Here is a 24268-nt window from a genome sequence, read left to right on the forward strand (position 1 = left end):
TTAAAAATTCTCCTTGATTGTAAATGATGTGCAACTCAGTCAACAGCTACATTCAGGGATCAAACTCGCCTCATGCACATCGCACATTGGAAAAAATAATCCTGGACAAAATAATAAAACCCATAATTCACACGTTGATGCCCAATGGGGAGACTGAAAGCTCTGTTGTATAAAGGAAAAGAAAAAAAGGTGCACGAGAGAAAGAGATTATACACAAAAATAATCTAACAATCAATGTACATAATGCAAAGTTGGGCAACAAAATCCTCTGAGGATAACAGGTAGCTGTGGTATATACAGAGTGTTCTGAATAAAAGAACAGTATTAAATTCCCATTGTACAATATGCAGCACAACTGCATCACTTTTTATAACCTGTAGTTTTCACGTTAATCTTTTTTTAAAATGGAGACCACTTCCCCTTCAGTTGAACGAACACCTGAATTTAAGATATCAAATTAAAATAAAACAAAAAAATCTTAAGATTGTAACAGTCACTAGAAATACAACCTTTCCTTCCTTTCTTCCTCACTCGCTTGCTCCCGTCTCGACACTGGGAGACTTGCAGCTTCAGGTGTAAAATAAAAACTCCTCGCAGCACCGTGGATTAAACTCTGCCAATGTAGGTAGGTAATAGCTAGCCTAGAATGGTTATATATAAAATTATATAAATAAAATCTACTCCAGGATATTACAGTATAAGTGTGAGAAGCTGGCACGTGGAATGGCTGTCTACACAAACTCGCCCCACCCTACCTGTACCCTCCATCCCCCTGTCTTAATACCCGATGCTACAAATGCTCTTTTTGATTTAAAAAAGTCTTACTGCACGTGACTAGTTTATTTAAAATAAACTGGGGCAGGAAATATTTATCTGAATAATAAGCTTAACCTGTACCTTACCAATAGGTACACAATTCTGTATTTATTTTTTGTACAGTATGAAGGGGTGGGGGATCTAGTAAATGCTGGTATCAGCCCACCAATGTCCAGAACTCTAGGTCCATACATTTCAATTAATGCCACACATGGTCCATGATGGTGGCCCTATATAAACAAGCACAGGTGATGAACAATACATCCGGGTGAACATCTCCAAAATGGTCATGGCTGGGTCTGTCATGTTGCCAAGTCTAGTACGTGCTTGGCTGTGTTCTTAGACTTGTAGATTGGACCTGTGAGGGCTGGTACTGAGCTACTCCAGTACTTGAGCGGTAGTGCTGAGAACTTGCTGCTGTGGTTAGTTTAGTTCCAGAGTGAAGTGGTTGCCCCGAACTTGCTGGATTTAAGGTCCGTAAACCAGATTGGCATGGCCTTGCAGTCTGTGACGCGGTGGCGTTTGCAGGGCTCGGGGGCCGGGGATGTGTGGAGTCAGTCATTATGCTTTTTGTGGTGTTCTGTAGTGGGCTAGCAGCGGTAGAGTGAGAACTGGTTGAATTAGTCTTCTGCTGAGTGTTGCTGAATGTGTGCAAGACACTCGCAGATTGCTGTTGGCCGCTGTAGTACCCAGAACTCCCTACGTACTGGACCACAGAGGTGTCAGCTGATGTTGAGTGGATCGGACTGGAATACAGAGTGGAGAGAGGGGCCCCAGTGAGACTGGAATCTGGTTGACTCTGGGATCCACTCTGCCCCAGAACTTGGGATGAAGACCTGTAGACATGTCCTTGTGCATGAGCTGAGGAAGCATTGGAGGAACTGTGCGTTCTGTAAGGTGACATGCTCTGTTGTGGAAGCGTGTGGGACTCCCCAGAGTGGCCCTCAGACTGCACCTGTAGGAGCTGAGCATCAAAACTAATTAAAATCATTTATAAAAAATACACGACTTCACACATCATTTAAAAACGTTTTCGCATTTAAAAGAAAGTGCATTTTGACAAGAGACTACGAGTGCTTCCCACAACTATAAATCTGCTTTTTTTTTTAACCTCCCCTGGGAGGGCATGGTACCAGGAGAGATTCCAACAGTGTTGGATGGTAGATGGATTGTGGAGTGAACTCAATGGGCCCCTGGACTACTCTCCATTCTATGTATCGACTATGCCAGCGCCCTGCTTGTCGGTCTTCCCAGCTCTTCTCTCCCCAAGCTCCAGATCATCCAGAACCCTGCAACTTGTATCCTCTCCTGCACCAGGCTCTGTGACCCCATCACACCCACCCTCACCCAGCTCCACTGGCTCCCCATCCTTCAGGGGATCAAGTTCAAAATTCTCGTCCTCATCTTCAAGGCCCTCCATTGCCTTGCCCCCCTCCCACTTCTTCGACCTGCTAACCTCTTATCAATCTGTCCACTCCCTCCGCTCAGCAGGCTCCATGTCCCCTGCCTGGCCTGCCCCACCATCAGCAGTCACTCCTTTAGCCTGCCTGCCCCACCCTCTGGAACTCCATCCCACAATCCCTTTGCCTTGCTCCCTCCCTTGCCTCCTTCAAGGTACGCCTCAAGACCCTCCACTTCGACTGTGACTTCGGCCACCCTCCAACCCTCTCTGCCCTCCACCCTTTATTTAATACTTTATTCCAACTTCTCTTCTTAAGGTGTATAGGCCTATGCACAAATGGACATTCAGGGGCAAGTTGCCATGTTATTTCACTGCATTTGCCGTCACAGTTGAGGCCAGTCTAGGCCTCACCCAGCATGTACATGTTTCAACAAAAGTTACAAAAAAAGAGTGGAAATGAATTGACACTTTCTCTCTCTCTCCCCCTCCAAATCTAAGGAGTGCTGAGATGAACTGTAAGTGCCCTATGACTGCCCTGGCTGAGATCAGCTACAAGGACAAGAGCTGGGACTGAACTAGGGAACTCCCAAATCTGTCTCTCTACTCTAAGCAGTGTGTGTTACTTATTGAGCCTTTGGGAAATTCCCACAATGGGAATCCGGCAACGGGGAAATTAAGTAGCTCAGTGGAGGTCAAAGTTCAAATTCAGTTGGGACGAATGGGATGAAAGTTTCGCTCCAACTTGGAAGACTCGTATGTGAAAAGTAGCATTAGGTAATGGGTTCACAGCAGAAAATTGCCCCTAATTGACCACATTACACCACTAAACCTGCAATTTCACCAAGAGAAATCAAAGGGCAAATAGACAAGAATATATATAGTGAGGTGAGGGTATATGGAAATTTACTCCCATCTCACCTGTCCTGGGAATGCTTAGGGCTGGCACTATATGGATAAGAATGAGTAAGCATTCAACTCCCAGCATTTAGCATCTTATTGTGCGCAAAAATCTTAGAAAATACCATATACAAAGACAAATTCAATTATGCACAAACATCCATTAAAAAGAATCCTTGCCAAACAAGGAGAGGCTGGTTCTTCACAGTAACCACTACCAAATGTCGTCGCTATATTCTATAGGAGGCAGCAAGGTCTGCTAAAGAACTCCCGTGAAATGACTGCCCAATTTTATCTGGAGGATTGTTGTCTACGACACCAGGACAAACTAACTCCCCATCTCTTTTCAAATAGTGATAAAGTATCTTTAACATCCACTTGAATAGGCCACAGGACTGGTTTAATTCAATTAAACCACAACACCTCCAACATTTTAGTGAAGTGTCAGTCTAGATTATGTGCTCAAGTCCTTACAAGGGGCTTCGAGCTATACATCCTTCTAACTCAGATGTGAGAATGGTGCCAACTGAGCCAAACTAACACAACAAATTTATCCCAGTGCCATGCATGATTACCTGATGGTTGTATCTGGAAGGGCTGTGACTGTATCTCTGAGGGCTATGGATAGGAGAACCTTTGGTGCGAGAAGGGCCTTGTGCCTCTAGTCCATCACCATCAATGGAATCTGAAAATAAAGTATAGAGAGAGGTTACTGATGGTGAAAATGGAAATATTGAAAATATTGATGCCTTCCACACCTCCAAAACTTGTGCACGTTAGTCACATAATGCCTTTTCCTGCCTCGTCTTTTGTATGTTCTATAGATAACGGTGTGGGAAATGTGACCGAATTAAGTTATTCGCAAAGGGATATGCTAATAGAAAACACAAAGAAGTGCTAATTTGAACCTAACCCCCAGACAGTGATTTCTTGAAGGGAAAACAGACGACTTTAGGGACATAGAGTTATAGTCCCTGGAATTCCCCCCCCCCCCCACACTGTTCACAACTTTCGGTACGTACTTCCCACCTCTTTGGAAAGATCCTATTTTAGATCCCAGTCAGTGGGTTATTTGATGCAGGCAACTTTTGGAGGTAGAGTGCATGTTGTGAGAATTGTGACCTGACTAATTCAAGGCCGTTCCTCAAACGCATTAAACATACAAGTAAGATTACCTACCTTATAGGGCTTTCTTCATTCCTCACTTCAATGATATTCTCCACACATTGTGGGACTGAGGAGGTCAGAATATGAACCTTTGAAATCGGTCAACTCTCCATGCAAGGCAAAGAAGAAGAAGGCTTGAAGGGCCAAATACCCTACTTTTGTTCCCATATATAAACTGGACAAGAAATAGCGAATGGGTGCCCTTCGAGTTCCACAGTCCCACAATTGGAACATGCTGCGAGTATCAATGCCCTGGCACCCCATCTCATAGCCCTATTCAAATTGCCCTGAATCCAAATGGATACTTGGGAGTATGATGAAACCAACTCTGATGAAACATTTGCATACTCTACCAAACCTGTTCCCAACTAGGTAAGTTGGAGAGATGCTTTCGAACTCCATTTTCTGACATACCTGTCTTATCCTGGGTAAAGGATTAAGCTACAACTAGTTTTTCCTGTGGACAGTGAGACTCGGCAGGTAACAACATTGTAGCAACTAACTAGTCTTCAAGGGATGCTGTGTCTTCCACATCTCTCAACACACAGAGAAATAAAATAATCCCTGCTCTATCAAAGAGCTCCACAAAGCTGTTACCACAAAGTCAGAAGCAATGTTTTAGTATCTCTTCAGTAGGGAAGTCATCCTAGGGCATTGGGACGTCCTCCTGACGTGAAAGGTACAATACAAATGTGATTTTGTTGTTGTTGTTGAATGGTCTGAGGTGGCTACTTATATGGTACAAATTAGCCATAATTTGATACAAAATTAGAAACCTCACTCAAAGCATCCAGGATGATAGTTGGCGTGACAAGCAAAGCCTCAAACAACAACAACAAACAATAGGAAAGTTCAAAACTGGAATTGAGGCAGAAATGAAGGAACAGTAAAATGAAATTTTCTCAGCATTTCATCCATGTTAACTTCCCTGGAAGTGGTTGATGGTGCCTGGAACCAACACCCCTTTTAGCTCAAGTACAAACACAAATAATAAGCAGTAAATCTGCAATTTAAAACTAACAATAAGCATGCATTTAAGGGATTGCATTGCAAAACTCTATTCTATGATAGTAACTAACATAAATTAAGTGAAGATAAAGGACTAATGTTATTTTAGAAATTAACACATTAACGATTTCATACCTGTGTCTTTCTCCCTGACCGAGTCCGCAGCACCAGTCTCTACCCTCCGCAAAACACGGTCCAGAGTACCCCTCTCGTCTCCCGTCCTCTTTATACTTCCAATTTCCACCCTCCTCAGAACCCGTTCCAACATGCCCCGGTCTTCCCGCAAACGTTCTACCGAAGTGGGAACCATCCTGAAACAGAAACACACAAGCAGCATGTTTCTCTCCTATATAATAAGTTTCATTTATTCTTCCTTCCCTCTTTTAGGTCTGTCTCACCCCCCACACCCCCCCATCCCAAATTACAAAAGTCCCTGAATCTCAACTGGATGCAGTGCCATAATCAATTATGAATAATGGATTATATTCTACAAGTGATGCCATGGGAGGCCCTTTAAAAACACCCATTTACCTCTCTTTCTGCAGCTATGCCAGCTTTACAATTTATCTGATAATTAGGAGCCAGCACATTATAAATGGAAGCAACATAGCTTGTGCTGATTGCAAACTCTGCAACTTTATGGAAGTTAAAGTTTGAATATTTACAGGGAATATTTATGAAGTAAATCTCCTGCTCCACCTCGTCCCAGGTGCTGTATACAGGAAAAGGCAATACTTTGTACTAAGGCTGCGACCAATACGGGAGAGATTTTCACCAGTGTAATCCAAATCATGCAATATGTGTGATCATGTGGAAATTTACACCATGAGTGCTGCACCGTGCCACGTGTCTGGGTTTACATTCACTACATTGGATCATCAGAACCTTGATTCTGGCTGTAATGAAGACAATCAAATGTCACACTCACCACCTGGTGCTCATGCTGTCTCTACTTTTGCTGGTGGAAGTTGCAGATAGTGTGGCATTCTTGCCGCTGTTGGAATCCGTTGGACTAACATCCTCAATCTGAGGCATTGAGGGGTGCACTGGTGAGGAGAAGCCACTTGGGGGAGATGAAGACCTGTGGGATGACCGAGAAATGGCTCCAGAGTCGCCATTGGTCGGTGTTTGTGCAGAAGAGCAGTCACTACCTCGTCGAGTTGGGGTCCCCCCACCTCTGGCTGTTCTGCAGGGGTCCAGGCTGTCAGATTTGGAACCACTTCCCTTGGCCTCCTGCTGTCGCTTCCGATACTCCAACAAGGATACCTGGAAAACACACAACGTCAGAACCCACAATACCTTATTCCACTGACAAAAGTGCTAGGGCTGTATTAGACCTAAAGCTAGGGACAATAATTTACAGCTTTTAATGCGAAAGTAACATCTCAAAGTGCCTTACAGGATTGGATTCATTAGAGATTACATGACCGCTGTTATATAGACAAACACAGCAGTAAATGGTTTCAAATGTCCAGAGCAGATCACTAATGAAAAGATTCCTTTATCTAAGAACGACTAGCTGGTTTGGAGAACCTCGTATATCCAGAACAACCAGTTTTCCCTCTTTCAGAAGCTATGAACAATGATTGAACCCAGATCAATACTTTAAGATGCATCAATATAGCAGAACAAGAGGACCTAGGTTTAGAGTTGCAAAGGGCAATTTCAGGACAGATGCGAGGAAGTTTCTCTTTACCTAAAGAGTAATTAAAGATAGGACCAGGGTGCCAGGAAGAGTAGTTGAGGCGAGGTCTCTGGATTGAAAAAGCAAATTTATGCTGCAATGAAAGAATTGGAGGGTGGGTATTATACAGGGATCAGATGGATCCCTGTGGGCTCTGCCAAAACAGTTCATGTAGTCACCTAGAACCATTCTTTCAAGGTCTCTTAACAGTTGGTTCGAGAGTAACACTGGTCGGTAACCAGTCTGCAAGCTTGAAACGGTTGGGTGATGTGAGGTCCAGCAGTTGAGGCAGTTGCATGGCAGGTGGTGGAAGCCCAGCAAACACTGGAATATGGTGAACTCAGTAGAACTCCACAGACGGAAAGGAAGTACAGATCTTTCTTATGAACCACTTTTCCGTCACATGTTCAAGCAATGCAAAGATTTCCAATAGGAATTCACAGCTGTGTTTAGACAACACGGATAGGTGTCCAATAGATTGAGCATTACAAGTTCCTGTCTTCAAAAGAGCCAAAACCAGCACTTGTTTACTCGAGCAGACATCAAATGGTTCAGGTCCAGGCTCATCCACATTCCTCTCACCTGCTTTGCTGGTATATTTGGGGCATTACTGCAGCCACTGGAATGATAAGTAGTTCCTGACAGATCAATGAGCAACTGTAACCACTCCATCATGTTTAGACACACAGCGTTACAAGTAACAGTGCATTCCTGGGGCTGAAAACTCAACATTAAAAGTACATTCCTTTCCTGGGAAAGCGCTCAATGCCATTTGACTCAATCATTGCTGTTTACTGTTCTCATAGGGCTTTAGGGCCTGAAGTGATAGAGATTAAACTATGCTCTAAATGTAAAAACAAACCAAAAGCCAGACAGCGCAAGAACCAGACCTACCCAAAAAGGCCAGAAACACATAAATTAAGTAATAAAAATAATAATAATCCTTGTATTTGATATAGTGCTTTTTCACATCTTCTAGACATCTCAAAGCACTTCACAGAATACACCGTAGAGTGAATTGACTGTAATATTTGTGGGCAAAATGCGGCAGCCAATTGCGCACAGCAGTGTCTGACAAAGTCGTGGATTGAAGTAACTAATCTATTATTGTTTTTTTTTCTTGAGGGATTATCCAAGATGTCGTCCTGCCAGGAATCCAACCCAGGTCTCTCTCTTGCGAGGCAAGTGCTCTAACCACTGAGCTATAGGATTCCACGTGATCTTCTGTAAAACATAGTTTTACACTTTGCAGTTCAGATGACATTGTGACCTTTGGGAGTTTTGCAATGACTATCTGATGCATATCTGATTGACTATCTGATTGTATCAGTTGTGTCACTGTTTCTTGCATAACATCCACAGAACCACTACATCAATGCCACGGGACCTCCTCTCAAAGTGAAAGGTGCTGTATAAATGTAAATTTGTATTGTAAATTTGATTTGTATTGTACTGTCCTGATCATCTATTACACAAATTGGGATATGATCAAATCTTGACAGCGACGTTTGGTAACTGAGCTCCAAGCCAGAATGAAACATTAAACTGCTGCGACTGAATTATTTTGACAATTACAGGATAACTGGCTATTTTCCATCGTGTCTTCTGAACTGGGCGAACAGAATGTTTCTGTAAATTATTGGTTCACCAGCAATAAAAAATGAAAATAAAACACCACTTGTCCTTGAGGTAGTGGTGGAGGCGGGCAATGTTTCAGTTGTGGGGGCAAGCTGAGTGGGTCAGAGCGTGATGTGCAATACATCAAAACATTACATTTATACAACGTTTTTCACGTCACGGGAGGAAGTCCTAAGGCATTTGACAATCTTGGCTTGGACATCTTTAGCAGGATGTGGGGTTTAAAGTTGGGAAGACATCAAGGTTCTGCACTGGCTCCTTGAAGTGGGGTGTGAATCCACATGGAGGTTAATGCCATCAGTGCCTGAGGTGAGAAGGCACTGACAGATAGCGAAGAAGATAAGAGCCTTGAGGAACACTGCATGTGACTGTCCGGGGAGACAAAGAAGAGATCCTGGGATGGGTAAGAATGAACCCTGTAAAGTACAGAACCATGAAGGTGGAGCTGAGAGGAGGTGGCAGTGAAAGATAAGATTGATTTCCAGTGTTGAAAACAGCAGAGATAGAGAACAAAGAACGAGCCCCTCGATGATACTCCATAAATGGAGAGAATGTCATTGGTAACTGATCCTTTGTGGTGTACTCCATTATAACCATGCTGTTAGAAAAGAAACTGTCTGACCATTTTCCTTCCAGTTACTGCAAAGTGAAGATGCTTCACCATATAAACCATTCATTATTTTGAAAACCTTAAATTGATTCCCTTTATTTAAAATCTTTGCTATTCCAGTGCAAACGTCCCAAGATTTTAATTTCATTAACTAAACCAGCCTCACAGCAATTTGTCAAACAGCAACAGAAACAGAGATATCTACTGTGCAGAACTGAATAACACATCATTAAAAATGTCTCCAAAACTGCACATCTCAAACTATTTGGAATTGATCACCATAACCTAAATAAGCTTTTGAGAATCTGAGGGCTGGCTGGAACAGCCTTGAATTTTAACACTTGTAAGTCAGAATGTTTTATGCACATGGGTAACTGAAAGTACAGACAAACTGGGTGGGAGAAACCAACAGCCCTTCAAACAAACACAGAGATAGAATTAAAATTCTTCGCAAATTGGACTGTTGTTGAAGAAAGAAGAATGATGGCTGCCACATTGCTGTGATGAAAGGTGATGTATATTAAATATAAGGTGGGCAAAGACATTTTGTGGTGTTTTTCAGTCCCCAACAATTGTGATTATATACTTATCATTAAGATAAGTTGCAGAAGCCATCCAGCAGCTAATGCTGGGGTCTTGTCTAGTACATCAAAAAGCAGGCAGCAGTAACTCACCAGTCAGCGCTGACATTTACAGTACTGATATGTAGTTCAGTGGTGGATATGATTTTGTAGTGATTTTACTGTGTTGTAAACAATTTCTCCTTCAATACCCTTATTTCTTAATGCTGGAATTACATCCTTAGAGACTTTTGATAATTTAGATTGAGTTCACTTCAAGCAGGAACACTGGTATCATCCAGTGGCCTGGCCTGCAGATTCTCACCTATTCTGGGAGCATCAAAAATGCAACTCATTTTAAAAAAATATTTGAATTCTGTCAACAATATTCATTGATTAGAGCACGACACTATACATGGTGTTACTTGCCTTCTTTTTCTGTGGTGGGTTTTGCTGGGATATTGTATTTCCTTCAGGATATAAAGCTTGCCGGTCTGCTTGTGGTGACAAAGATCCTTGTAATGTCTCTGCTAGGTGTCCAAGACTTTGCTTGGTGAAGCAGGAATCTCCCGATAGACTATTGTATACAGTATCCCCAAACCCTCGCTCCAGCTGGGAAGATTTCCGGTCACTGACATAACTGGTTCGGTTCTCAAGTCCTCGGTATGGTCCCTCCAGCCTGTGCGTAGGGGTCAAATCTCGGAGATTGGAGTTCAAAGGTGAACAGGCATATATCAAATTGAACTCTGTCCTGAATGCTTGCTCTGTGTTCTTGATCGGCGAGTGAATGTCACTGCTTTTTCCTGCAATGCCAGCCTCAGTGTCACAGGGGAATGTTAATGGAGCATTGGACAGCAGTTCAGCGCAATCTGACAGAGACACATCGTTGACCCCCGTGACCTGGAATGGGGGGGTGTCCAGGCCAGGGTGAAGGGAGAGGTCTGATAAGCCAGTCCTGGACTGGTCATAATCAGTTCTAAGAGGTGGCTGAAATGAAAAGAGGAGGAACTATTTGTTAGAGACAGCAAATTGCATGAGCTTGACGAGGGGAATAATTCAATTCGAGGCAAATAACTCAATTTGGCTTAACCCTGCTTCTGTTCAAACACCAGCACAGCAAATATAACTAGATTTCTAAGTCTTTAATAAGTCTTCCACATTAAATGTATAGTTATATGTGTAGTCTCCACTCTATGAGACACTCTGAAATCCAACATTTATTGTAGTTTCAGCCCAATTATTTTCTTAAATTTAAGATCATGCGGAGCTTAGAAAAATTCTTAAAATCAGTCTTAATTCAGAAACTAGTTTTCTGCAGTTTCTTTTAAAATGGCCTTAAAATTAAACCTTTTTTCAGAGAATGGACTAAAGGATAACACCATGAGAAATGGTAGGCTTCTCGAGCGTCTTTCAAATGCTAAAAGGATTTACAGTAAAATAAATGGCTTGCTATATCGAATCTATATTATAATATTATAAGTTTGTTTGTAGACCTGGTCCAAAGTTTCACCTAGTCTTAACCTATAAAATTGCTGTGTCTTTGACACATAGGAAAGAGTGGACTTGACAATCATTATCAGAACCATAGCACCGGTGGAGCCTTCTCTATGGGGGGGGGGGGGGGGCGGAAGAGGGGCAACACTATATAAAATTAAGTGCTGTTACGGAGACAAGGCATTAGGCCTAACTAGTCCATACTAGTGTTTCTACTCCACTCCTCCTAATGCCCTCTACCTCCTATACTCCTTCATTCCCTTCTCCCTCATGAATATTCAAATACATTCTATGATCCAGCCACTTCAATTGCTGGGCTCAGATTGAGCTATTTTAAAACTGGCAATGTTTTTTCTCCCTAGGTTTAAATTAAAAACAAAACAACCACAGATACCCTGCCCTATTTAGTGCTGGTATATCCAGCATCACAGACATACCGAGTGTACTGAAAGTAAAGCAACAGAAATAGCTCTGTCCAATCTGTGAGGGTGGCTGGCAGTCTGCAAACAGTGTGTGAGCCAACACCAGTCTCATTCCAGAGTATCAGGGACTAACTGGACATTTTGGACAAGGAAGCTACTCCTTTCAATGTCAACCAGGACACCAGAGCTCTCCACTTTGCACTAACATTTGTAAGATTTCAAACTCAGAATATCTCAGAATTGTAAATTATCTAGTTCATAGACAATGTCAAACTAATTGATACTCCTTCCTATCCAATAAATGAATGTGGGCAACCTTTCACTGATACCCCTTCTGATAATGTGGGTGGTCTCACTCACACCCCTGCCTATCCAAACATAATGTGGGTGATCTCTCACCGATACCCCCATTCAATAAAAATGGAGGTTGTTTCTCAATGACACTCCCTGTCCAATAACAATGTGGATGAGCTCTCATTCTGATACCCCGAAGTTTCTTTTTGGTAAGAAAAGAAACAATCTTCAACTCCTTTAATCGCACCTACTGGGCAAGTCAAACATCATCGGATTGTCAGGGAAGAGCCAATAAAACAGAAAATGTTGTTTTGCTTGAGTTTAATGTGTTCTGGCAGTTAGGGTTGTTGGGCCATCTGAAGTGGTCAATAAATTGAGAATTTGCTGGCTGGAGTCAAACAGAAGCAAGGTTGCAAGCAAATGGGCCAACTTCTCCCATCGTCAGGCTCGAATGAAACTTTTATTTTCTCCATCCCCACAACCAGAAATTGTCAGCAATACTGTGGGTATACAATACAATCTCACTTGCCATCAGTGTCATGCTGATAAGAGTAACACACAATAGAAGAAATGCGCCCGGGAAGCTATTTCAATGAATACAAATTGGTAAACTTGATGCTTTGCTAGTCACCTGCATTCAGTTAGTATGATGGCAGGTTTAATACATGTCCATTCACAAATCAGACACAAGGGTTCCTGAATCTGAACTAACTAGCTATTAAATTGCTGAATTTCTGTTGCATTGATAATTTATGATCCTAAGGCCAGTATTGTCTCACTAGGGAATTGCAGGTGTATTCTTTTTAAAGTGTCACACTCTTATCCCTCTCGCCCAGCCCCTCCTTTTAATTATTGATAATTCAGGTATTAATGCAAACTCTGCCATTTCCACCCTAGCACAAGGTGTGATAAAGACATGTAATCAACAAGTCTCTTTTCCTCCCTCACCCTTTCTAAAAGGAGACTAAGGGCAGAAGTCAATGCCTTAACCACGCGACTGAGCCAGGCTGTGCAGTCACAGATCAGTGCACATGCTTAATCAATGTAACTTAATGGCACAACTAATCCTTTGAATCAGCAAGCACTGATCAGACAAATTCTTTCACAAGGTGACTGGCAGCCAATATTGGGAGTTTGAGATTAAAACCAGTAACTCCTGCTTTTACTGTATAAACACTTGCATTATTTAATGTTGAATGTCCATTCTCTCCAGTATTTATGTTTTATCTGGTTTATGAGCAAACAATCAAAAGCAACTCTGGATACAAGTTTTGAATGGCTTAACATGCAGCCATCCATTTGAACCTCCAAACTACCTCTAGCAAGTACTGGTGATGGTTTGACAATCCCAGGGCCAAACTAATCACTGTTCCAGTCAGAACAGTTTGCTCTCCTGGATAACAATGTGAGGGAGAGTCAGGTCAGAGTAAAAGTATTTACTTTGTTCAAAAAAAAGTTGGAAATTCTTTGCTATGGAGGGAGGGAAAGACATGGAGAACAAAATGAGCTGTTTCTGCAGCTAGTTTCCTTCCACTGTATGTGCATGCTTCCAATTTAGTTACAAGCACCTTTGCAAAAGGTAAAAACAAATGCATTTGTGCAATCAAATTAGTTTCCTATGGAACACACAACAAAATCAGTCATTTCTCTTACCTCCCTGATAATGGCTGCTGATTATTATTGTCTATATTTATTTATAAATATAAATCTATTATTGAACAGGCCAGTCAGAAAATACCATTGAGGCCTGAAATTCCATCTATTCTTAATCTTAAAAGCATTGATTTAAAGGTTAAGAATATTTAGAATTTTGGAAGATTTTTTAATTCAATTAATCTCGACACCAATTTTCCTCAATCCTTTTTAACATCTGTGGCTTCCAAATTGATTGAATATGATTCCAAAATGCAACCTAATCCTAAATGTTATGACAATGAATACATAAGACCAGGTGGAATTTCAGTCCTTTAACTTGCTGATGTTTTCCCAGTTTAAAATAGTGCAGGTTGTGGGAACTCAGCTCTGTTGAGTTATTGCTCCCTTGCTATTCTGGCTTCACTAGACTCCTTGTGTCTCATCTGTGAAAATGAATCATCTTATATACTTGCAACCTCATGGTGAATGAAGAGTTAATGTTTTATCAGTTAGGCAGGCATTTAGAATTGCTGCACAATCAATGTTATTACCACTCACACAGAGATAAATTGATGTAGGTGACAACAGAGAATTGAAGCCAATACTCCTTCACAAAGCAGCAGGTTAATTTATATTCCAAGTAATACCCATCTCAAGAGTCTGTCTGTGTATCAACAAAGATCAAGCACCAGATTCAACGCGCAAACGAGACCATGCAGCCACTTACATGAAAAACAGACTAATGATCTAGCTTTCTTAAATAAGTAGGATGAACCTCGATAAAATACCATGCTTTACTGTGGTGAGGGTGGGGCAAAGAATGATCTTTAGGTGGACTATATTTAGTGAGAATGCTTTTTTAATCCAAGGATTTGGAAAGACTCCATGTCAGAGTTTTGAAGTGCATGAAGTTGGTCACAGCTGTCAATACACAGAGTAGCTGCTGCTTCTTGCTCTCAACTCTACATGTGACTGCCACCAGAGACGCCTCCCACAGAACATCAATGTCTGCAGACTACAGCAGGAACATAGGCTACATCTGGTCTGCAAGCAACTGTGAAATACAGTGGGGAAAAGATACCAGAGTGGCATCAGGCATCAGTTAGCGACCCACTTCAAAGCAAAAGCAGAACAGTTGCCTGCAGTGGAAAGAGCTCTATCACCATGATTTGCCTCTTGAGCAGTTCGGACAATAATCCACCGTGGGGAAAATAGCCTTTGATGTATGCCTCCAAACAGGAATATTGTTTAATGGCAACAGCTTGCCCAACACTTTACCATCTAGGATGAAACTTCAAAGGCATTACTTCTATGGCATTGATGAGCAGCCATATCGTGGGGGAAGGGGGCTGTTGAGTTGTCTATTTGTGAAATTTTTGAATATTTAAGGTCCTCGGCACAAAAGGCTTTGGGAGGTAGACCGCTGGAACAATGCTCATTTCTGTACATGTTAAATTTAATGTTGGTTAAAGTTGCCATGGACTAAAGCAGTACAAGATGGAAGCCACTAGGTGAGGCTGCCATTACACTGGCCTGTGAGATAAGGGCAAGAAATCTTCAGAAAGTGCCTCTTTAGTTGGGAATTAAAACCAGATTTTGCTTTTAGATTTAAGGTCAATGATTTTGTTTGTTTTGTAGACTGTCACAAATTAATTTAACTGCTTGAGAGTGATTTGTGGCCATCAAACTTATAGATAACATACCACATAAAAATCACTTAGTGGTCGGTGGAGAAAGTGGCATAGCCTGAACAGATAAAGATGGAAATAAGGATGCCTGGTGCAAGTTACAAACCAAAGCACGTTCTATATATAAATCTAAGTTTTAAAAATAATTGGTTTTATGAAATCAAAACTATGAATAGCCTAAATTAGCTTCATGTAACTGGTAAGTCACTTCACCAGTTACACTTACCTGCACCACAGTTACGACATCACCTGGGCCGGAAACATGGTAAAATATCAGAGCTAGGTGCACGACGCATTCACCTGTCAGTTTTAAGTTTTTCAACAAACAAATAATTAAACTTTTGGAATTTGCATTTCCAAATTTTCATTGAATTTGGAACATTCGAATTCCCTGAGGTACATGACTGTGTACCTAAGGGCACAAAACAAGTGACATTTATAATAGTAATGTTCACTGCTACCTTTTCAATATACACCTGCAGATCTCACCCAGGTGGATGGCAAATGCATCGTGCAATTAACAATTCAATAATAAGTTGCCAGAAAGTATGTACAAATTACTAAAAATGGCTAATTCATGCTCTGGCAACATATCGCAACTTCAAAGCTCCTTTGAGGGTTCGTTTACTATTTTTAGTCTAGAATTCTCTGCAGATACACAGACAGACGTGACCCCGTTTCTTTCTCTCTCTCTTTTACTCTCTCTCTCTGCAGGCGATTGCTGCTAAATTTAGTCCCAACCCTAAATCACAACTTGGCAAGGTTAATGACTTCAATCAGACATGCACAAAATCACCCAGGTATCTCACTACCAGAGTCATGCAGGAATCAGAGAGAGAGAGAGAGAGAGGGACAGAGAGATGCCAAAAAGGCTTTACTTCAGCCTTGCTAATCTAAGTGAGATACTGGGATAACTACCTCTGGTGAAAGTGGCTCAGGCCTATGCACTGGGGAAGTCTCAGGAGAGGAAATGTTCTAAGAGAAGGGAAAAGCATGTTATTAGAACTCTACTCACACGTTGGGTAAGCATAAGCAAGAGAGCCACAACTTTTTATTGTAAAACTGATTTAGTTACAAACAAACTCAACAGGGAAAAAAATTAAATTATTTTGCAATAAACTCTTTGGTTGCGATGTCACCTCCAAATTCTCAAATAGTGGTCCTTAGAGGCCAGTGATTGCACCACCAACACTCTACACCAGCACATGATTGGCTGGTACAAGTTAATGGAGTTTTAATATAAAGGTTGCAAAACATTTTAATTAATCTGTTTTAACATTGACATCTTTGGAATGCTCATTCAATTTTACTGACCAAATCTTTCCAGGTGAACTACTAGATAGGAAGAGGACATAAGGATAGCTTCCAGAAAGAGTTGGAACTTAATCCCTTATAAAGGAGCTGAGCCTGGCACTCAGACCCTGGCTCTCTATCTCAAGGGTTCTCAACTGTTCTACATCCACAACTGCTCAGTTGCTGTTGATCCACTCGCAGACGAGGGCAGACAGCAACAACATGTACAGTGAAACAGCACAGTTTTGGGCACTATATCCTCAGAACTGTAAATAATCATGTAGGCTACAGAACACTGGGTTAAAAAAAATCAAATGGAGGAGATGGAGTGGGAAGGGAAGGAGGGAGAGGAAAGCTTACCAACAAACAAAACAAGAATGGGAAAATAACTAAGGTGGCGATTACACCCAACGATAAGCTAGGTGTAATGCTCACTGAATAAACCAAAGAGTTATTGACCGTTAAAGTCATTTCTTCCTTCCCCATCATATGCAACTCTCATAGAGAGATGAAGATTTCACAAAACTGGTAGTCAAAGGAAGCTTTTGTTTCCCCTTTGCTTGTTTGTAAACCAAAGCACTACAAGAAAAAATTATAACCTGTGGCTTAATGTTAGGCTTTATTAAAATAAAATGACAATGCAAAACTAAACCGAGTGGTTCTCAGTCTATGAAAATGCATTAGAAGATTAAAAATGGCAATGAGTCAATGTCCAGACCAGAGTCTGCCGGGGCCAAGCAGGTCAGAAACTAGATGTCGCCATGGCCAGATTAAAGCCATACACCAGGCTCGGCAATACTCTGATAAAGCTTCTGCGTTAAGAATTCCTCAAATTCAGGTTCTATAATAACGTCCTTGGTGGTCTTACAGCCGTTGGAGGTAGCTATGCATGTATTTGGTGAGAATCAGAACAGGACACCACCCTCCTACACAGTCCTTTGGTCAATCTATAGTCTGTGTAGTAAAATACTTTAAAAAAATGATCCTTTAAACATTTATCAATCTCATTGACACTTTTTTTTTAAAAAAATCATAAATTCAGATCCCAGATTGCTTAAAGTAGCACCAAAATAGCTGAAGGGTGGAGGAAGCAATCTCAAAAAGTTCGAAGTTGGAATCACAATATCCAGAAAATCTCCAAACAATTTATTTCTTACAATGGGCAGGAGAGTAACCTGGTGGAATTTTCAGTGCCAGAGCAGATAAACACATTCTCTTTTTCCCCTCATCCCCATGTAAGTCTACATTAGATTCAGACTAATGTTTTTTTTCTGGCAAGCTATCAAGTTTACCAGCCATTTAAGTCTGCATTGTAACCAGGTAGGAGCAGGGCAAAGAATTCAACATTAGCTTGCCAGCACATTCCAAGATTAAATCCACCACTCCACTGTTCCCACCTAACCTGTGGAATAAAATATGGTGAAGCGACAAACACTGTTCAGAACCAATAAAGTGCATTTGACACAGAAATTAAATTCAGGGAAAAAAAACAAAGTAGGATAAAATTGTATTGCAGAACAGAATTATAAAACAACTTTGGTGAACAAACAAAGTATTAAGAAGATTATTTGATTCATTTGATAATACAAACGGAATTGGATCAGGAATGTTCACTGTACTATATCAGTGTTTAAAACCTGCAACCAGGAGCCTTGCACTGCACATGGGGAATATGTTAGTTCCTGTGGAATTTTAAAAAGCAACAAGTCAAAGTTTTGCTGTACAAAACAGCTTGTGGCAATCTATTAAGAAAATACATAATTAATATATTTCAAACGTGCATTCAATATACCACAGATCAAAAGCACAAACTATCTTTCACCCATGCTACAGCAGTTCCCATGATTTCTCAGCCAAGCCTGGAACAATGTGTAACATTCTCACTTTATACAGTATTAGTGCATGAAATATAGTTCAAGGTAACACACACACATCTATCTAATCGGAGGTTGCTAAGAGTCTAAGTACATCCTGTATATACCCTGAGGACCTGACAGGAAGCCGTCATGTGGCCAACGTCAGAACGTCCAATGTAAACAACCGCAACCGTCTACCTGGGAACAAAAAGCGATCAGTGAAGAAATTAATATTAGCTGTGTTTTGGTACACGGGGTTGTATCCGGAGGAAAGGCATCTGCTCTCGATTCCACTCGCATCCTGTTTTCAATATAAGCTCTTTCAAATCTGAACCACAACATGACACAAAAAAGGCTGCAGCTCCTTCAGTTCAAAGGCTTCCAAGGCTGCAATTTCAGCATCCCAAAGACAAACATTCTTCTCTCATTAATATGTTTAGAAGTTTAATAACTTCCATCTTTGTGCTGAGTTCATGTACCTGATTGAACTGAGACTAGCATTAAAAGACAGAAAGTGCTGATCTGAGAGCCCTGAGGCAGGCTCATCACTCATGCCCAGGTAAAGGTTCAATCAGACAGAAATAGTGATGTCCGCTGCCCAACGGAAGTGGGTTGCATTAATAATAATCCTTGTATTTGATATAGCGCTTTTCACGTCAGGAGGACGTCCCAAAGCGCTTCACAGAACACACTGTAAAGTGAATTGACTGTATATTTGTGGGCGAACGCGGCAGCCAATTGCGCACAGCAATGTCCCACAAACAGTCGTAGATTGAAATGATCAATTTATTATTGTTTTTGGTTTTGGAGGGATTATTATTAGGCTCTGTGTGGAGTAAGGAAACTTGCCCAAGGTTTCGCCCCCTGCCTGGAATTGAACTCAGGTCTCTCGCTTGCAAAGCAAGTGCTAAGCTGAGATCTACAATCATTGAACTTAGACGATTCCCAATAGTGACGTACAACCTGTCCAATTGCTAAACACATAGCACCCAGAAGTGTGGAATTCCGATAACTGAAAGGACATTGCTTTGGTTAGATTGCTACAGGTTAGCATGACGCACCCCTGGCTACTGGCAAGGGTCGATCTTTCGGACTCAGAACTTGTACTGAAAACTCCCATTACGAAGTTTCATGCTTTAGTTCCCATGAACACAGTGAGCGACAGCCCTCTTCACACCTCATCACACCTGACTGCGCCCCTGCATGCTCCAACAGGTATTAGTGTACAGCAATTGCTGGTTTAGCTTTCCGCTTGTTAATTTTTGTGCCTCATTGCCAACCAGTGGAGGTCAGCAAATGTGGGCTTAACCTGCAACACTTACAGTAACAGCTCATTACACAGTTCATCGTATCCACTCACTGAGCCATTGGGAACCTGCGACAGAAGGCATTTTTTTCCACGCTCTGGTCGCTCTTTGCCCCATTCTGAGCTAAGAGGAGGATGTTAAAGGGAATCATGTTTCGCCGTGCTTCCCTGTAGGAAATTGCCCGACCCTCAGCTCAGCTGACATCTAGTCAGTAAGCTTGCATGCTGATTTCCCAACAATGACTTCCATACCAATCAGACTGCCAAACACATAGTCCTTGCGTTTCGTGAGGGAGTTGGTGTTAGAACAGTCTTAAATGCATCAGCAAGATTAAAAATCAGCTCACACATTCCCTGACATGACACCCTGCTTCTAAAAGTGCTTCACAGCTAATGCATAGCTGGAATTTCTAGCACCATCGAGGAAGTCTAGACAGAGTTTCATGTAAATAAGAACCATTTCCTTGTTGGGTCAGAAGCCATGCTGATGGCATGTCTGGAATGGGGAGGGAGAGGAGAAAGAGAGGTTATTGTTGTAAATCCTTGTCCATGCACTGGAGAATTCTCAAGTTACTAAAACCCTCTGAAGTACAAGCTACCCTTGTCCCTTTCATGAAACATCTGGGAGAATTATTTCCTGTCAATGTTGAACAGCGAACGTTTGTTATAACGTGGCATTAATAAGACACAGGCCAACCACAGCATTTCTAGAGCAGCAAACCTTTAAAAGCAATGGTAGAATTAGTCTGGAAATGCTCCTGCATGCCTCAACCATTTAGTGATTTTTTTCAGACAGATATTGGGTGTCCTGTGAGATAGAAATAAAGTTTGACATTCCTGTACAAGTGAGAATACATCTTTCCATTGTAGAAATTTAAAAGAACATTGAAGAACTGTAAATGCTGGTTGAAAGGAATGGTTCCAATATGTTACATGGATGTCCAGGTGCAGAATAGGTCTGATCCATTTAAAAGTTCTTAATGGAAAAGGCAGGTGTATTGAAACAAGCACACTTGGTAATTAGACCAAGTACAACTTTGGTAAAAAAATAACTGGGAGGAATTGTTGCAGCAGAAAATGCAAGGGAGGAGAGAGGAAAAAGGGGAAGAGAAAGAGAATTGCATTTAACTATTAAAAAAACAGGAGACCTCACAACCAATGCAGCCGAAACCTTCATCCATACCTTCGTCACTTCCTGGCTAGACTATTCCAATACCCCCCTTGCTGGTCTCCCCAGCTCCACCACACAAAATTCACTTAATTCAAAACTCCAATTCCAGGATATTCACCTGCACAAAACTCTGTACCCCATCACACCAGTCGTTGCCAGGCTCCACTGTCTCCCAATTACCGAACGGATCGATTTCAAGATCCTCTCACACGTTTTTAAATCCCCTCATGCCCTGGCACCTCCCTGCCTACCTGATCTGCATACCCCCTGCTCCACCACCTACTGCCTCTGCTCGACTGGCTCCAGCATCCTATTTTGTTCCTCCTGCCTTCAGCCACTACGGCCCAAAACTCTGGAACTCTCTCCCTCAATTAATTGCTCCACCTTGCCCACGTTCAAATCCTGCCTAAAGACCATCTTTTTTGAACGTGCTTAAGGTCACCTCTCCCCACCTCTCCCTCTGGCTAGGCATCAACTCCGCCACTGTCAAGTGCTCCGAGACGCTACCCTACGTGAAGGACCCTAGTTGTTGTAAACCAAGCTCATTCCGCCATGTGTATCGTGTTGATTATGAAGCAAGAGCACAATGACGGTATTACATTCTTCACCAATGTTCCACCTGGATGATTAATGCTAACCACTGCACTTTACATAGCTTCAAACCTGGAGTGTGAGGAAAACATGCATATACCTTTACCCACTGTTGAAGAATTTGACATTGTGAAATGAAGCTGTCAGCAGTTGGTTAATGGAGAGACAAATCAAGATTACAACTTTCATTTTGGGTAGGGAGGGGCGTGGGGAAGAGTGGAGACATAGGAGATAAGGAACATTGTATAAGATATTTGTTGGCCCATAAAATATACAGTCAACTTTGCAGTGTATTCTGTGAAGCGCTTTGAGACATCTCAACAACATGATAAGATGCTATATCAAATACAAGGATTATTATTATTTATTTGCTGTATCATATCAAGAAATGCAGATTTTTTAGTTTAAAATACAGCACACAGCTGTAAATCTCAAAATATTGCCTCAGATACCATTTAAAATATGCTTTCAGATCGTCTCCGCTGTGAGAATTCAATTCATACAGTTCTCATATAGGAATGTATATCAAAAATCCTTCACCCAAATCAAACATTGTAGGGGAAAATTTTTTGAGAGAATTATTGTGAACAGGCTTTTTAAAAGCTCTTCCAACATTTTCAGAGCATTTCTCTTCAGGTTCAAATATCAATGTCTTCATGTCGCAAATTATACTTATAATAAAATGGAAATATAATACATTTGATATAGCACCCTATCATGTCGTTGAGACATATCGAAGTGCTTCACAACATGTACTGTCAGTGCGGTGGCTGTGAAATTTGTGGCCAAATAGTTTGCTCTTAGCTGGCTTAATTTCTTTGTTGCCGCAAAGTTTCATTGCAACAGAGCACAGTAATCAATTCAATTCAATCAACCCCATTACTCAAGTCAGTTGCTCCCGCCCACTCTGTAGAATCAGCACCACAACAACCTATTCACATTCAAGTCTTATCATTTTGGTCATATGAAAGGTGGAAAGAGGAAAGAACAGGACCAATTAAGAATTAAAATACTGTACTATAAAAGGTGCTTTTTCTGCGTGCTTTTGCTGTGTCAGATGGGAACTTTCTATTAAACAGAAACAAAGAATAATTCATGAACAGATTCTTACAACAGAATTTCAGAATCAAAAAATAGATAAACTCATCATGTAGCACAAGCACAACCCCACCTCCACTCGCTGTCCCACCCCCGCTCTACACGACTGCATCCCCAGCACTCTCCCCGCCCAGCCCCAGCTTGCCGCCCACTGCATGATCCTCACCCCGCGCCCCCCTAGCATGCTGCCCTCCCAGCTGCCCCCAACACGCTCCCTGCCCAGCTGTCCCTCCCCCGGCACGCTGCCCGCCCAGGCAACCCCAAACCACCACACCCGGCACACTGCCCACCCAGCCCCTCCCCCCCAGCACGCTTGGTTCAATATTTTAAACCAAGAGGTGCTCTCTGCCCGTTATGTTGAAGTACAATACAGTGTTTAAGGCAGATACATCAGGGCCACACGTTTTGCTCGAATTAACTAGCGTCCAAGGTTAACCAAAATTCTCTTACCTCTTCCCTTCCTGCCAAGCAGAGGAGGAGCAGCAGCAAGAAGGGAAGAGGCATAAATGGATAGCATCCACCACCACTCAATCGCGATTGATTTCCCCCCAATCTCCATCCCGGAGCCGCTCGTTGCTGAATGGAGTCTGAATGGAGCCACTCAAGACTGAATCACAGTGAAGGCACAGCGCTGACCACCATGCAGTACACTGTCCGGATTAGTCAGATTTTTGTCCAAATTAACTGGCATTTTTCAAATAGATGAGAATACAAATGAAGTGGGGCTGAGTGTTTAATCCAATTTACCTGGCGTCCAAGTAGCAATCTACGTAGCAGCTTCCATGGTATTTCTAGCTGGCTTAGAACAAAGGTGTATTTAATTACATATTTAAAATAACTATGGTGTAGTGGCACCATTTTTATTTTCTGAGAGAGAAAAAAAAAAGGGGAAAAAAAGCTGGTGTTTACCAAGGGAAATCGGCTCATTACAGGCGATCCCTTTACAAGGGATCTATTTACCTCAAACTGTAGTGGAGTATTACATCGGCTAGCAGCAAGGGAGTGAAGGGGAGAGCACGGTACACTGTATTCATTCTTCTTCTCTTCCTCTCCTGGAAACAAGGTGCACGGCGTCACCACTGTTGGGCTGGACATGACTGTGTCGGACACAGATGCCGGTGCAGACAGTGGGCTGCAGCCACCGGGCAAATCGCTCACACTCGTGTCTGATAGGTACCGTGACTTTCTCTTCTTCAGTGGAGTTATCAGCTCTGCAGAACAAAGTGATCAGATATCGTGTTATACAATTACAAGCCAGCACGCTGTGTAACAATCCAAATGAAACTGCAGTTTGGATTCAATGGACCGAATTTACAAATATTTGGCCTGTCAGAATATTTCTTTACTGGGGGGGGGAGAAAAGCAATCAAACTAATTTATTAAAAATAGCATTTCCCTCCCCAGATATTTAGCAGAAAATTCCAAATAAGCAACAATTTGTATAGCGCCTTTCACTTCGAGAGGATGTACCAAGGCACTGGACAATCAGTGCTTCGGACCCGAGCTGGGGGACGGGATCAGGGAGGGTGGAGAGCGGGTGGAATGAGGGTGACTAAAAGCACAATCGAAGAGGAGGGTCTTGAAGGAGGCAAGGGAAGAGGCGAGGCGGAGGGACTGCAGGATGGAGTTCCAGAGGAT

General features: G+C 42.0%; 1 protein-coding gene across 5 annotated transcripts in view; it reads right to left on the minus strand.

Moving 5' to 3' along the window:
- Window positions 1–530: 530 nt before the first annotated feature.
- The window catches only part of setd5 (SET domain containing 5), a 125088-nt gene continuing 101350 nt past the window's right edge, over window positions 531–24268 (minus strand). For 4 of the 5 annotated variants that reach the window (XM_007890251.2, XM_007890249.2, XM_042339671.1 and 1 more), the window contains 7 exons: window positions 23591–23841; window positions 16234–16290; window positions 10212–10769; window positions 6219–6556; window positions 5426–5601; window positions 3691–3800; window positions 531–1780 (listed from right to left, as the gene is read on the minus strand). In XM_007890251.2, coding sequence (XP_007888442.1) covers window positions 1133–1780; window positions 3691–3800; window positions 5426–5601; window positions 6219–6556; window positions 10212–10769; window positions 16234–16290; window positions 23591–23841 — 2138 coding nt within the window. In that variant the 3' untranslated portion in view covers window positions 531–1132. The remainder of the gene's footprint in view (window positions 1781–3690; window positions 3801–5425; window positions 5602–6218; window positions 6557–10211; window positions 10770–16233; window positions 16291–23590; window positions 23842–24268) is intronic. The other variant, XM_007890250.2, reaches the window with a different exon arrangement.

The sequence above is a fragment of the Callorhinchus milii genome, unplaced genomic scaffold (assembly GCF_018977255.1).
Source record: "Callorhinchus milii isolate IMCB2004 unplaced genomic scaffold, IMCB_Cmil_1.0 Scaffold12, whole genome shotgun sequence".
NCBI classification, from domain to species: domain Eukaryota; kingdom Metazoa; phylum Chordata; class Chondrichthyes; order Chimaeriformes; family Callorhinchidae; genus Callorhinchus; species Callorhinchus milii.